Source organism: Panthera uncia, assembly GCF_023721935.1.
Source record: "Panthera uncia isolate 11264 chromosome C1 unlocalized genomic scaffold, Puncia_PCG_1.0 HiC_scaffold_3, whole genome shotgun sequence".
Classification (NCBI taxonomy): domain Eukaryota; kingdom Metazoa; phylum Chordata; class Mammalia; order Carnivora; family Felidae; genus Panthera; species Panthera uncia.
In genome coordinates this window covers 32,241,491-32,257,448 of record NW_026057584.1, presented here as the reverse complement: position 1 = coordinate 32,257,448, position 15,958 = coordinate 32,241,491, and the positions used below count along the sequence as shown (strand labels likewise).

The following is a 15,958-nucleotide window of genomic DNA, read 5'->3' as shown; positions in this document are numbered from 1 at the left end:
ATTTCCAATTACATCTTACCATTCAAGTTGTATATGGAGAAGCGATAAGAAAAATTGGCCATATTTGTTTCCTGACGAAGAGGAGATCTTTTTACTGGTTCCATGGGCTTGTCAGAATCTAAGCTCTTTAAAAAAGAAAGTTTAATAAGTTGTATTATTTTCAGGCTTCAATTATAAAAAAGATAAGTAAAGTTTGATTAGGTGAACTTTCATAGAATAGTTAATAAAACCAAAATCCTTCTAGTCCTAAGGAAAAGTATAATTGTTTTTCATATTATTTTGGCTATAATTTTTTTTTCAATTGTTAGATACATGCTTACTTTAAGGCATTTAAGACCATCCTAGTTCAGAGTGAGTATCATTCCGAATACCTCAAGTGATGAACTCATTTTATATAAATTCATTATAATCTGAGTGTATGAATATGGACATGGAAAGATAAGAAATAGAAAGGAACAATGCAGGGAATTCTGTTATCTCTTTCCTCAAAGGGATTTGTTTTTGGTCCAGCATAGTCTCATTCTTGGCATGAAGTACCCTGAAGATAAGGCAAAATTCTGGACTCAAAATGAGCGAAATCCAGGATCATTTTTTTTTCTTTGTATTTATTTTTATTAAAAACTTGTTTTTTTTAGTTTTAATTCTAGTTAATATACACTGTTATATTAGTTTCAGGTGTACAATATAGTGATTCCACAATTCTATACATTACTCAGTGCTCATTATACCAATCCCCTCCCCTTTGGTAACCATCAATTTGTTCTCTATAGTTTAGAATCTATACTTTGGTTTGTCTCTTTTTTTCTTTGGCCTTCTTTAGTGATATACTTGGATTCCTTTTTCTTTATTGTTTGCATATGTATTACTGGTTTTTTATTTATGGTTACCATTAGGTTTGTATATAACATTTTCTGTATATAGCAGTCTACATGAAGTTGATGGTCACCTAAGTTTGAACCCATTCTTTTTTTTAATTTTTTAATTTTTTTTTAATGTTTATTTATTTTTGACAGAGAGAGCGAGCATGAGGGGGGAGGGGCAGAGAGAGAGGGAGACACAAAATCTGAAGCAAGCTCCAGGCTCTGAGCTGTCAGCACAGAGCCCGATGCGGGGCTCGAACTCACAGACTGCGAGATCATGACCTGAGCCGAAGTCGGACGCTCAACTGACTGAGCCACCCAGGCGCCCCTGAACCTATTCTTTACTCCTCTCCCCCTCATGTTTTAGGTATATGGTGTCATACTTTACATCCTTTTATTTTGTGAATCTCTTGACTTATTTTTATAAAAATACTTATTTTACTGCTTTTGTGCTTCCTACTTTTCTCACTCCTAACTTTTGGTCTTTCCACTCAGAGTCCCCTTTAACATTTCTTGTAGAGCTGGATTAATGGTCATGAATTCCTTTAATTTTTGCTTGTCTGGGGAACGCCATATCTCTCTAATCTGGATGATAGCCTTGCTGGATAGAGTATTCTTGGTTGCAGGTCTTTTCCTTTCAGAACTTTGAATATATCATTCCATTCCCTTCTCGCCTGCAAAGTTTCTGCTAAAAAGTCAGCTGATAGCTTTATGGCATTTCCCTCATACATAACTGTTTTTTCTTGCTGCTTTTAAAATTCTCTTTATCACTACTTTTTGCTGTTTTAATTACTATGTGTCTTGGTGTGGACCTCCTTGGGTTGGTTTTGTTGGGGGTCCTCTGTACCTCCTAGATTTGGATTTGTTTCCTACCCTAGATCTGGGAAGTTTTCCAAATATATTTCCAACTTATTTCCAAATAAGTTTTCTGCCCCCTATTCTCTCTCTTTTTCTGGGATCCCTATAACGCAAATGTTGTTATGACTTGTTAGTGTCACTGAGTTCCCTAAGTCTATTTTCAATCTGTATTATTATTTTTTTCTCTCTCCTGTTCTGCGTGACTGCTTTCCATTATCTTGTCCTCCAGACTGCTAATCTGTTCTTCTGCTTCTAGTCTATTATTTATTCCATCTAGTGTATTTTTTTTTAATTTGAGAGTGTGTGTGTGTGCGTGCGCGCGCATATGAGTGGGGGAGGGACAGAGGGAGAAAGAATCTTAAGCAGGTTCCACACTCAGCCTGACGTGGGGCTTGATCTCATGACCATGAGATCGAGCTGAATTGAAATTAAGAGTAGGACACTTAACTGACTGAGCCACTCAGGTGCACCATCTACTGTATTTTTAATTTTTCTATCTTGCTGAAGATCTCACTGAGGTCCTCCATTGTTTTCTCAAGTCTAGTGAGCTGTCTCTATAACCATTACTTTAAATTCTCTATTAGACATATTATTTATCTCCATTTTGTTTAGCTCTCTGGCTGTGATTCTGTCCTGTTCTTTCATTTGAGACATATTCCTGTTTCCTCATTTTGTCTAACTCTCTGTGTCTGTTTCTACATGTTAGGAAATTCAGCTATGTCTCCTGCTCTTGAAAGTATTGGTCTTACAGAGAAGAGGTTTTGTAGTGCTATCGTGGCTCACCTGCTTTTGCCTTCAGCCTAGTCATCTGCAATGGTTCTCTTTGCCTATTGTGGGTAGGGTTTGGTCCCTGGGTCATTAGTGGGCCATTATGGGGTCACCTTGGGCTTGACTTGAGTGAGACCAGGTGTTTGCTAGAGCTGTAATCACACCAAACTGCAGGGCTCTCTCCCTGTTATCCCCTGAAAATTTTTCACTGCTGGGCGGGACCTGCAGTCAGACTAGGCATCTGCCCCCAGTCCGCTGCTGGGCCACTGCTGGGCCAAGTCCCAGGGCAGGAGTCACTTTGGAGTGGCACCAATCCCTGTTGGAGTTGCTTTCACCCTGCTAGGCTTGTGGTACCACTTTGGATGGGCTCTGGCCAAAAGCATTATTAGAGAGGGCAGGACCACAGGAGAACACAGGGCAGGGTGGTCAGTATTAGCAAGATTTGGGCTCGTCTGCTCTGGCAGGGGACCTAACGCCACTGGAACAGGCAGACCAGGTTGGAGGGAAGCAGGTCCACAGAAGTGTGGGGTGGAATGTGTGGTGTTAACAAGGTTTGCATAGGTCTGCTATGGGAAGAGACCCAGAGCTGAGGCATGGATAGAGGGTGCATGTCTGCAGAATGCTGGAGCAGGGCACACTGTTAGCAAGTTAGGTAATGAGGGTTGGCTCTGATCTGGTTCCTACAGGTGTCTGTGGGCTTATGCTAGGAGGGTGGTTTGGGAAATGGTGCCAGCTGGCTCCTTTGCTCCTGGAGAAGTCCCCAATGATCCTTGCCCCTCCAGCACACACTCTGAGATTAATAAACAAATCCTCCTCTCCTTTACCCCAAGTGTTTTTCAAACTGTTGCTTCTATGCTCTATCTCAGTGGGGCTGTTTGTTGTGCTGCCTCTTCATGGGCAGTTTCCTCTAGCCCTTCTGGGTCTCCCAGAGCCAAGCCCCCTGATTTTAAAGTTCTAAGTGTTAAGCTCCACTGATTATAAGAAGGGACATTCAGCCCCTCTGGTTTTCGAAGCCAAATGTATGGGGATATGTCTTCCTCATGCAGGGTCCCTCATGTGAGCATCTGCTTCTCTCCCCTCTCCACACCCAGGATGCCCCTCCCTCATGTCTCTGCCCTTCCTTCTCTCTTGGATGTGGCTTCTTCACTACATTTAGCTACGGAAAGTTTGTTCTGCCAGTCTTTAGGTCATTTTCTGGGTCATTTACACTGATGTGGGTGTCACCTAGTTGTATCTATCAGACCAAGTGAGCTTAGGATCTTCCTACTCCACCATCTTCCCCAGAAGTTCTAAGACCTAAGATCTCAACAGAGAGTGGCTACAACTTCAAACAACGACAGAATATCCTTTTTCTTCTCAAACTCTATTAAGAGGAGGACAAAATGTAATCCAGCTGTGATACTGCCTATAAGTCTAGAATTACACTGTACTTAAGGACAGTGTCTTGTAAGTTATCTTGCTAACTCTTTAAATGACACTTTTCCTCTCTAACCTTTCTACAATAAAGAATACAAGATGTTTACAACAGAGAAATTCAGGGGAAAGGTCAGTAGTTGGTGTCTATTTAAATAAATTTGCAAATATTAGGAATAGTCTTTTAAAACTTTAATTTCTATTTAAAATCAAATAGATTTCAAATACAAAAAGAATGCTGGATAGTCTTTTTGTAGAATCATGGAATTAGATTAGAATGGCGCCTTCTTTATTCACTTGTCTCAAGATAAAAGGAATCCATTCAGATAGTGTCCAACCAGTTTTTGAAGCTATCATATGAAGGATTTCTATAACCATTCACTGCCTTATTTCAAAGTTTCACAAAACTGTCAGGAAATTCTTTCAACCTCAAACCCAGTTCTTCTGCAATTTAAGTCCTAATGCTTCTCTCAGTGGAAATGAAAAGTAATAGGTAGATAATATTTTCTGTAAAAGAATTTGAATATAATTGAGGACATATTAAGAGTCCATCTATTTACCAGTTCAAATAAACAGATACTTGTTATAATTATCTGCTGTGCCCACAGTGCTGGGGGAACAAGGGAAATACTAAGAAATACTCCTTGACACCAAGAAATTGGTAACCAAGTAGTATGGTTTTTAACTCTTTTGGGTGTTTGGGCAGGGTGGGGGGAAGTATCATGAGAATTTTGTAAAAGCTATGTATGACCCTTCTTCCAAGAAAAGGCAAATACACAAAAATTTTTACAAATGATTTTAGAGGATTCACCAACCACTTAGAAGTTAAACTCAATTTAATATAAAGTTGAAAATCCCATTAACATAGTATGTATGATACAGGTGCACAGATGACACTTTGTAGTAAATTAAAATAATGAAACAAAAACTTGAGGTTTAAGCCGCTAATAAAGTACATAAACCATTTTTTGAAAATTTCTAAAGTGTTGAAAAGCAACTTGTTAGCAGTAAGCCACAGCATGCAATGGTTTTAATTTTGTCTCTAAAGACACATTTATACAATAAAAAACCAAAAACAACAAGAACAAAAAACAAAACAAAAAAAAACAACGGGGTGCCCAGTAGCTCAGTCAGTTAAGCATTTGACTTCCACTCAGGTCATGATCTCATGGTTCATGAGTTCACGCCCTGCGTCAGGCTCTGTGCTGACAACTCAGAGCCTGGAGCCTGCTTCGAATTCTGTGTCCCTCTCTCGCTGCCCCTCCCTCGTTCACACTCTGTCTCTCTCAAAAATAAATAAACATTAAAAAAAAATTTATAAAACAAAACAGTCACAGCATTGGGTTAGGAGCCAACTTTTTTGGTGAGTGGCTCTTTACATTATATGGCAAGAAATTTAAAACACTGGGAAGAATACAAGTACCAAACCAGTAGAAATGCCATTTGCAGTGAAATAGCATGGAGTTACTATTCCACCTTTAAAAAAAAATGTTTTATTACCTATTTTTGAGAGAGAACGGGGTGAGGGGCAGAGAGAGAGGAGGAAAGGATCCCAAGCAGGCTTCGTGCTGTCAGCACAGAGCCCAATGTGGGTCTTAAACTTACCAACTGTGAGATCATGACCTGAGCTTAAATCAAGAGTTGGATGCTTAACCAAATGAGCTACCCAGGCACCCCACTATTCCACCTTTTTTAAACCCAAGATCCAATAAAACAAGATGAAAAAGCTTTGCCACTATTTTAAAATGCAGCCAGGAATGAAGTTTTGTCAGTATTCTAGAATTATGTAATAGAAAATACTTGCATATGAAGACATTACTTATGTTGTAAAATATATTCATATTTACTAAGTTATGTAATAAGATTTGCTAAAATTTAGACTTTTAGATTTTAGGTTTTAAAACTTTTTTAGCTAGCAATCTCAATTTACAAAAGAGATTTTAAGTAATCCCTCTAGATGAACAGAACTTCTGCAACAAGTATTTTTTTGTTTTTAGACCTCTTAAAATAACCACAGAAGATAACACTGTGTTCTAGAGTTAACATTCATTGACTTTTGAATGTTTTGTACATTTTCCCTTTGTACCAGTATTTAAAAATGAAACCTATATCCATATCCTTATGTCCACACAGTAAACTTTTAGCACACAGTGATGACTAAAATCATCGAATAATTTTTCAAGTATTATTTCTAACCTGAGTGAGTTTGTCTAGCTCCCCTAGCCAGGCTCCAAACATTTTGTCCAGGTCCTGATCTTCCTTATCACTGTCTTCTTCAGCACCATGGTCAATTTCTTCATCTGATAGCTGCTCCATCTGAAATACAGATATTTGGGTAGAAAGAAGAGTAACAGGCTGAACTTGAAAAATTATGCAGTATCTCTTGTGATATATATCACAACTTTCTGGAGTTAAATCTTCAAAACTAGAGATCACATTACACAAAGGAACTAGAAATCATTAATGGAGACAGGACTGACAAGTGAATAGGAATGAGCACTTAAGTCTCAAATTTTTAGGAAATTGTGAAAAAGCAAAATGTATCAGATTATGACCAGAATCACAAGTTAACAGTAATTCTAAAATTGCAGAGCCCTCCCATTAATCAGAGGATTTTATGGTAGTACAGTTTTCTCCACTAACTGATCCTATAACACTCCAAACACCACAGAGAAACAATTTCAGAAGACTTCAATCCAGCAAGTTATTATCTCACTTATTCTGTAAAAATCTGTTTAGATGCAAATAAGTATGTATCCTGCAAAACTTCAGTCCAAAAATCACTTCAGAGAAAAGACAAAACAAAATATTTTATCTAGGTTAGTTTGTTGAATTAGTTCCTCCTCCTATATTCTTTCTATCTTATTTTCTCATTAGTTACTACAAGATTGAAGGAACCAGATTGAAATTTAAAAAACTTTAGAAAACTGGAATTGAAAACTTTAAATTCTTATACAAAGTTTCCTATATGTATGATTTTTCAAGTGTACTTTCATGAAAGAAGAGATATTTTCCTTCTCATTAATCATAGGATATCTGACATGGAACCTACACATTGTTTTGAGGAGGCAAAAAAGATTACACAAAACAAAGATCAATTACTGACCAGATACTTAAAGTTCTTAAAGTAATATTAATCTGATTATTATATTTCAATATAAAGGCTCTGAAAAATCTTTTAAACTTTCAGTACAGTTAACATACAGTGTTATATTTGTTTCAGGTGTACAACAGAGTGATTCAACAATTCCATATATTACCCAGTGCTCATCACAAGTACACTCCTTAATCCCCATTACCCATTTCACCCATCTCCCCACCTACCTCCCCATTCTGGTAACTTTCATTTTGTTCTCTACAGTTAACAGTCTGTTTCTTGGCTTGGCTCTCTCTCAGACATCTTTAGTAAAGATTACCTTTGCTTAAACCAACATATTCCAAATTAATTTGACCCCAAGTCCTTCACCTTCAACTTGGAGTAATACCTACTAACTTTCCCAGGGACACAATGAATATCATCATTTTATATTCCATACTCTTGACTCACATTTCTGAAACACTAATTTTGTCCCACTAATTATTAATTATTAATTAATTAATAATTATATATTATATTAATAATATATTAATATCATTATTAATATTAATTAAATTAATTTATATTAATTAATTAAAGTTAATATTAATATTAACTTGTGATATATAATATATTAATATTATATATAATATATTAATAATTAATAATTATTGTTCCACTAATAATTGCCAGTGGATCTAGGCAATATTTGGAATACTGCCTGTCAATTGGTTTAAACAATCCCTCAGAGATTAAAGATATCCTAATCTCAAATAAGAATTTGTACACATATTATACTTCCAAAGCAACAATCAACAAAATTGTGATCCTTAAAATGTGGTTGTATGCTATGTGAGGAATTTCATTGTCTAATGAAGTATCATGAAACTAAATTTTAAACCTTATTTTACTAGATAAAATTTTGCAGAGTCAAATAATGCTGCAAAATCAAATTGAACTTAGTTCTAAGGATGTGGAAAATCAGATCATATCCCATTTAATCACTTAAGGAAAATAATTTTCTTAAGCTTAATACTACAAAGGATCATAGCTTAGCAATATCTCTAATGTAAACTGATTAACTCTCATTTCTTAATTTCACTACCTTAAACATGTATAAATCAGGACATTCTTTTTTTCTTAAGTTTATTTATTTTGAAAGAGAGAGAGAGACAGAGAGAGAGAGCAAGAGCGAGAGAGAATTCCAAGTAGGCTCTGCGTTGTCAGCACAGAGACCGAGGTGGGGCTTGAACTCATGATCCATGAGATCAAGACCTGAGCAGAGATCAAGAGTCAGATGCTTAAAGGACTGAGCCACCCTGGCGCCCTGCACCCCCCCCCCCCACCAGGGCTTTCTGTCTTGACAAATGGAAAATACATCCACTAATTCCCCAATTCATACATTTGAGTCTTAAAGAAATTTGGTTTTTATAATTCACTTGTGTTAATAGTTCAAGGATTTTTATTCATTAATGAATTACAGATCTATCTCAACAGAAACCTGATATCATACTTAATCACTAAATATACCCAGAAAGACATAAAATGTTTGTACAAAGAAAAACCTGACGAGGTAATTTAATTACTCAAATAACAGTTGCTAGCTTGAGAACATCTAGGGGTAGTAATATCCAGTCTTCATAATGAAGATCAAAAAGCAACAAAACTGGAATTTAAAAGTCAACTTCCTCTTCCTTCCTAATCTTAAAATTAAATACACTGGAATAACCCAGAAGCTAAAATATTCTAGCAGGAATTCTGCTTTGAGATAATGATTATGCCTGCACTTCCCTTCTGAGCACACACTGTAATTGCCCATAAGGAAAATGCTATACTGGAAAAAAATAGGAATATAATTTTGCATATAATTTTGTAGAGCATATGTGAAATAGTTCAAAATGAATATAAGTATTTTAAATTATCACAGAACTAAACAGAACTATAGCCTCCACATCAAAGACTAGTGTGTTAATTTTGAGTTTTTTCCTATTAGTCAAACTCAATAATTATTCAGATTTATTAAATCTCTTTAAATATTTTCATTAATAGTTTTATCTGGATTACTACAGATTAAAGTAGAGGAAAATATGGCTAGGGAGCAATATGGAAATTATGAAGCAACTATTTGACTTTTACTATTTATGTAACTTTGGCCAATTTTTTCCATTCTTGAATTTCTGTCACTACATGGGTTATTCTATAAAAATTAACTTAAGACACTTATCCAGAGACTTTTCCAAAAAAAATTTAGGTCCTAAAATATTTCTTAACATATCTACACCCTAAAATACCATTCTCCATTCTCTAGAAGCTGAAGTTGATCTTTATTCTCCTACACCCAGAAATGGCATCATTTCTAATTATTACACACACCAAATAGCACCCCCCCCCCAAAGTTCTCTTGGCTGTACTGTTAAAGTCAGCAAATCTGGTACAGAAATTCATTCCTTATTACATATTGATACCTGTCTCCAATTAGATCACAATTCTAAATCTGAATTTTCCCAACATAATGCCCCTACTGGAAATAACATCAGAAAATGCAAATAAAATAATACAACAGTCAACTGTCCCTCCAAAGACGAAAAAATTAAGGAAAAGAAAATAGAACTTATGACTCTTGTTTTTAAATTATAATGCATACTAGAACAAATACTATTAAGTTATCTTATGACTATTAGATTAGGTACTTTGGGGGTGAGGGGAATATTCACTTTAATTCCCTGCTCCATTACATCTGAGGGAAATTATGTTCTGAAAAAATAAATGTACCCTAACACAAACGAAAAGGTTTATTCCCCAAAGGGCAGACTTGCTGAATATAAAATAAAATCCATAGTCACTGGCAGATCAAGAAAACCCTGAGTAATCCTGGACTTCAGGGACCTCTGGGACCTCTCTTCCCACTCTACCCTCCAACCACACAGTCCTGCCTGCTATTCCTTGGAGCAGGAAGTGGGGGGAGGGTGTAGATTCTGTTTTGAAGATAGATTGAGAGATGTCTAGTAAATACCGAACTGGAAAAAGTGAGGAAGGGTTAGGAGTCAGGTAATGAGAAGGTTTAGTTGCCTGATTATTTCAAGATCATACGTTTATTAGAGACTAATCACAGATTGCAGGTAATAATGATTGAACTAATATTTTAAGCTAACTTACATTTATTTTTTTCATGTAGTAAAAACAAAAATAATGGGGGAATGATCCACTGTTGCTTATATGCAGGTTGGGTTTCATTTTACAGATAACAGTCAATAATTGTGCTTCAATTATTACAGGTTAAAACTTACATATAGCAAGCTCTACTACACACAACAAAACAATTCATTTAGTATTCCTTAGTAAGAAACAATATTATTTCCACTAAATTTTCTATGAAGTTAATTATTTAAACATATTTTCCCTGTTAGATTTCCTCTTGGGAGATATTTTGGTTTACTATTCAATTTTCTCACTGTGAGATAGAATGGTGATCTTTATCAAGAAGGCTGGGCTTAGAGTAGGATTTAAGAATTTGAATAAATATATTCCAGGTAGGACAAATTATAAAGAGCAAAGGAGAAAGCCTGTGTTTATAAAACTGTCATGACAATGACTCAAATAAAACAAGAGTTTGAAAAAGTGAGTTTTAAGAGGACTAAGGTCATATATATGACTTTGAAAGCCAAGTCTATTTTTCCCCCAGAAGGCAACCGTATTTTCAAACACAGAAGCAAAGGGGTAGGGGGAGAAATGGTATTTTACTCAGAAATGGTATTTTAACTGTGTAAAAGTTATTAGGAAGGGGCTAATATTTAGAGGACTACTGTGAATATTATGTAGAGATAATTACACAAATGGAAATTGAAGTCCAAGTCATATGTTTAGAGAGTGGCAAGAAAAATACATGGTATTAAACAAAGGTGCCTTATTACTGAAACTTTTGTCCCTTTAACAATTCAAAAATAATTGTTTTTTTGTTAAAAAAAAATATATATATATATACATACGTATGTATGTATATATGTACTTAAAACCACATGAAAACTCCCAGAATGCAGCAGTACAAAGCTGCCACTACAGCATTTCTCCAGGTCTAACATGCTCAATGTTCCAAAGAGGCAAGAGAAGCTTTGATTTAATTTAATATTTGCTGTACACCTGCTGTGTGCTAGACACTGGGGGAAGAGAGATGGACATGATAGCCTCTGTCTTTAAGGAATGTATAATCTAGTAGGGGGCAGACAAGGAAACCAACAATGATAAAACACTGTGTTAAGTACTACAACAGGGGTATGTTATGTGACTATAGTTTAATTTAGTTTGAGGAGACTGGAAAGGGATGACGCTTCAGTCCAGACCTGAAGAATGAATGTGCAAGGCAGAGAAGGGGAAGAGTGTTTTAGACAGAGGGACCACGATGTGCAAGGGCATAAAGTTGTGACAAAGTAAGACATGTTGAGAATTCTAAGTGACTTAACATTTTTGGAGCATAAGATATGTGGTGCAGACCCACGGAAAATGGGGCTGGAAAGGAATTATCAGCAAAATTATAAGCCATACCAGAGTTTGGACTTGATGCTGATTGGCAATCTATTTCCAGTTGTCTCCTGATGACCTACATTAAAATTATCTGGGGTGCTTCTTGTAAAGTCCGTTTTAAGATGGTCTGTCTAATGTCTACTGAATACTAATTTCCAGGGTCCTAAGACATTTTGAACAAGTCATCCCACATATTCTTTATGCCTACTAAAGTCTGACAACTGCACAGTGTGTTGTGTTATAATTATAACTGGGTGGATTTGCAAGACAAAAGTGATGCAGTTTCACACAATCACAATTTGGTTATAGGCAGAGCAACCTGGAATGAGTATTCTCAAAGCCCATAAATAATTTAGGCAATGAGAAGATCCCTTAATTAACATATCTCAATTACTCCTCCATTATACCACAGTTCCAAGCTTCTTCTGAGTTATTCATTGAGATAAAATTTTCATTTTTTATGACCAGTTATATTTCAGTAGCTCTATCACAAAAACAGTTTTTGAAAAACCTCCTATGCTGCTCTAATCTGATAAATAATTCCAAAGAAAAACAGGCACTAGATAAGCGAGGCTGTAAAAACTTCCAGGTTCAAGGAGTGCCCCCAACTGTGCAAGATACAACTCCTGCAAAATAAAAGCAGGAGGAAGGAAACGTAAATCAGACAAAAGAAACAATAAGAAAAAAACTCTGTTAAAATTAGCAAGGCACAAAAAGAGGAAGAGGACTCATCAAAAGCAGGAGAGAGGAAGCCACAGCAGAGAAGGAAGAGGAGAGAAACAGGACACAACATAATGTACATCAAGTGAGAACTGTGGGGAATGGAGGGCCATTAACTCCTCATGTGACTAGAGCATCCAGAGGTGTGCTTGATTCACTGCTTTCTTGATCTACAACTCCTCAACACAGAACCTTTAGTTCTGCTGTGAACTAAATGGTACCATTTGTAAACTGCCCAAATGGAAATTGGGAATTTAACAAACTAACTGAATTTACACAAGCTCTTCACAGAATCAAGACATTAAATACCATGTTGTATGTACAGCAACTTTTCCCTCTGGTTTTATCTTTTAATTTTGTATGGTCTTTTTTCCTTTTTTTAAGATACTGCTAAAAATTTTTATTTTTTTTAATGTTTATTTATTTTTGAGAGAGAGACAGAGAGAGAGAGAGAGAGAGAGAGAGAGAGAGACACAGAGTGCGCGTGGGGAAGGGGCAGACAGAGAGGGAGACACAATCTGAAGCAGGCTACAGGCTCTGAGCTGTCAGCACAGAGCCCGACATGGGACTCAAACTCATGGACCGCAAGATCATGACCTGAGCCAAAGTTGGACACTTAACCTACTAAGCCACCCAGGCACCCCAAAAGTTTTATTTTTTAAGTTATCAAGCGTGTAAATTTTTTTTTTTTAAGTTTATTTATTTGAGAGTAGGGGAGGGGCAGAGAGTAAGAATCCCAAACAGTCTCCGGACCGTCAGCACAGAGCCTGATGCAGGGCTGGAACCTGCAAACCATGAGATCATGACCTGAGCTGAAGTTGGACATTTAACTGACTGAGCCACCCAGGTGCCCCTCCTGGTGAATTCTTGCACTGTTCTGGTCAGTAAATTATTCACAACCCAAAAATCTCATAAATGTTTATGTACATTTTTAGTTTTTTATCATTCATTCTTTTCTGTAGTTATCACATTTAACATAGGTAGCTTAGTTTGGCATGAGAATAAGACCCTTAATTGATTACTCCCAAAATTTCATTTTTCTTTTATTTATATATTTATGTTCCATATACATACTATGTTTTTTCCTGAGGATTCTTTTCCATTATGAGCCTATTCTTATATAAACATCACTTTATACTTTATTAATTTGTAAAGCAGATGAGTTTTTTCAAAAACTCAAAAGTTGCTTTTTATAAATCAATCACTGAAGTTTTCTCTGTTAGGGTTAGTGGCCTTCAACAGAAATGGCCCAAATTTTACCTAAGGTCCAATACTTCAAATACTTTGCCTACAAACAGCATTATGCCAAGTACTATGCAAGCTACAAAGAAAGCAAAAAATACATTCCACTATTTCAAAGAACATTAATCCTAACCATGGGAGAGATGGTAAATACTGAAGTATCTTGATTAAAAAATTCTCTAAAAACGAAGTTCCTATTGTAGGCCTGTGCATGAATCAAATCTAAAGGAAGTTATGGTCTCCTAAATGTTGAAAGGGATCAAGAAAGAAGCAAGGTACTTGTTATTCGAAGGCTTCATGGGAGCAACCTGAGAAAATTGGCCACCAGGAAACTTGCATGACACTTTGTCCTATGAGAGTAAGCTGACATCTGGATCTAAGTTTTGTAGTTTCCACATGGAACTAAACCTCCCAAATCAATAAGAGAGGTGTATTACTCTTGGTTGGCCAAGATGAATCCTTCCTTACCCAGAAGAGAGAACCACTAAGGGAGATGATTCACCCCTTATGCCTTCTCCTTTATTTATGTCTCAGTTTTTGACAACCCAAGATGTAACTAACACATCCTCTTCATTACCATGTACACTAACTCTAAGGTAACTAAAGATAATAAAAAGAAAAAAAAAACAGCATAAAACAAACAAGAAATTTTTTAATAGTTGATAGTGATTATAATGTCTAAGAAAACTATAAATCAAATCAAAGGCAATATGCTAATTTAATGTTTTATTTATAAAGCACTTAAATGCACCCCTGGTAAAGGAATTCCTTTCACAAGATAATGAACCATATTCATTTCTTTTTTTTTTTTTTTTTAATTTTTTTTTCAACGTTTTTTATTTATTTTTGGGACAGAGAGAGACAGAGCATGAACGGGGGAGGGTCAGAGAGAGAGGGAGACACAGAATCGGAAACAGGCTCCAGGCTCCGAGCCATCAGCCCAGAGCCCGACGCGGGGCTCGAACTCATGGACCGCGAGATCGCGACCTGGCTGAAGTCGGACGCTTAACCGACTGCGCCACCCAGGCACCCCTCATTTCTTTATTTACATTGTATTTGTCATAATATTGGATACTGTTAATATACTAAACTCTAAACAGGAATACCTTATCTGAAGTGAAAAAAAAAAATCTTAGCTCAATGGTCTCAAAGAAACCCCTAACATTCCTAATAAATAAGAAGTTCTAATGATCAATCTTATAATTACTAATTATATAGTACACCATAAACCATAATCTGAAATAACAGAATAAAAGCCCAATAAAACCAAAAAACAAGAACAAATAATAGTAATATTCTTTTGTTTATATTCCAGTTTTTGAAGTTCAAGAATTGTGAGAGAATAAATGTCTGTTGTTTTGAGGCACCCAGTGTGTGATGAGTTGTTACAGCAGCCTTAGGAGACACATACAGTCACTATACATATCAGTAGAAATGGGGCTTACATGACTGCTGACAGAGATGTTCATGTTGCTTATTCTGCTCCATACCTGGGACCATCCCTGCTATATACCAGTTATTTCTGGATACAGCTGATATTGTGCATACACTCTCCGACTTCAACGAGAGGGAGAGTGCTAGACAGTTTAGAAGCCATTTGGACAGGATGAATCATCACTATGTTTGAACTCAAGGTTTCAAACAGACAGGTAAATATGGAATAGATAGAAATAAAGATAGACATATGTTTATGTGTGTTTGTAGGTATGTCCACACAAAGGGCCTAATAGCAATAACATCCCAGTAGCAATTAGAATACTTAGCATCCAGTTTTTGGTTTCTAAATACACACTCTACCCAAAAAGTAACCAGGGGCCCTTGGATTAATGAGTCAAGAGTTGGGGCTGGAGGAAAAAACAAACAAACAAGGTGAGAACCTAGAATATCTTCTGTGCCAGAAAGTGCTCAATAAAGATAGGGACATGTCTGTCATAAGGGCATAGAGGCCAGCCGGAAGAGGTCCCTGGAGCAATATGGGACAATTTAAGCATTAAAATCAATTATGACAGGAAGAAGCTACATGGCCCATTAAATAAGAATCCATGAATCCATTCTGATATAAACAAACATATGGGAAAGAAAGCTCTTCTTCATAGAATGCCAATGAATTAATGTAGATGAAATGACAGATCACCATTTGTAACCATTGTAGTAACAACTGATTCAGGTAAGAATGATCAATAGATACAAAAACTTATGGGTGAAGATTTGAGAAGACTATTTACATATTGTCAAAACTATCTCCCCACAAATTGCCTTAACCAAGTGATAAAAGTTAGCATCACTAGGGGCGCCTGGGTGGCGCAGTCGGTTAAGCGTCCGACTTCAGCCAGGTCACGATCTCACGGTCCGTGAGTTCGAGCCCCGCGTCAGGCTCTGGGCTGATGGCTCGGAGCCTGGAGCCTGTTTCCGATTCTGTGTCTCCCTCTCTCTCTGCCCCTCCCCCGTTCATGCTCTGTCTCTCTCTGTCCCAAAAATAAAAAATAAAAAAAAAAAAAAAAAC

The 15,958-nt window shown here is 36.5% G+C and overlaps 1 protein-coding gene across 2 annotated transcripts in view; it reads right to left on the bottom strand.

Annotated features, from left to right (window-relative positions):
• RAPH1 (Ras association (RalGDS/AF-6) and pleckstrin homology domains 1) overlaps window positions 1-15,958 on the bottom strand; it is a 105,456-nt gene that overhangs the window by 61,526 nt on the left and 27,972 nt on the right. For both annotated transcript variants that reach the window (XM_049615089.1, XM_049615090.1), the window contains exons 2-3: window positions 6,096-6,215; window positions 20-125 (exon numbers count right to left, since the gene is read on the bottom strand). In XM_049615089.1, coding sequence (XP_049471046.1) covers window positions 20-125; window positions 6,096-6,215 — 226 coding nt within the window. The remainder of the gene's footprint in view (window positions 1-19; window positions 126-6,095; window positions 6,216-15,958) is intronic.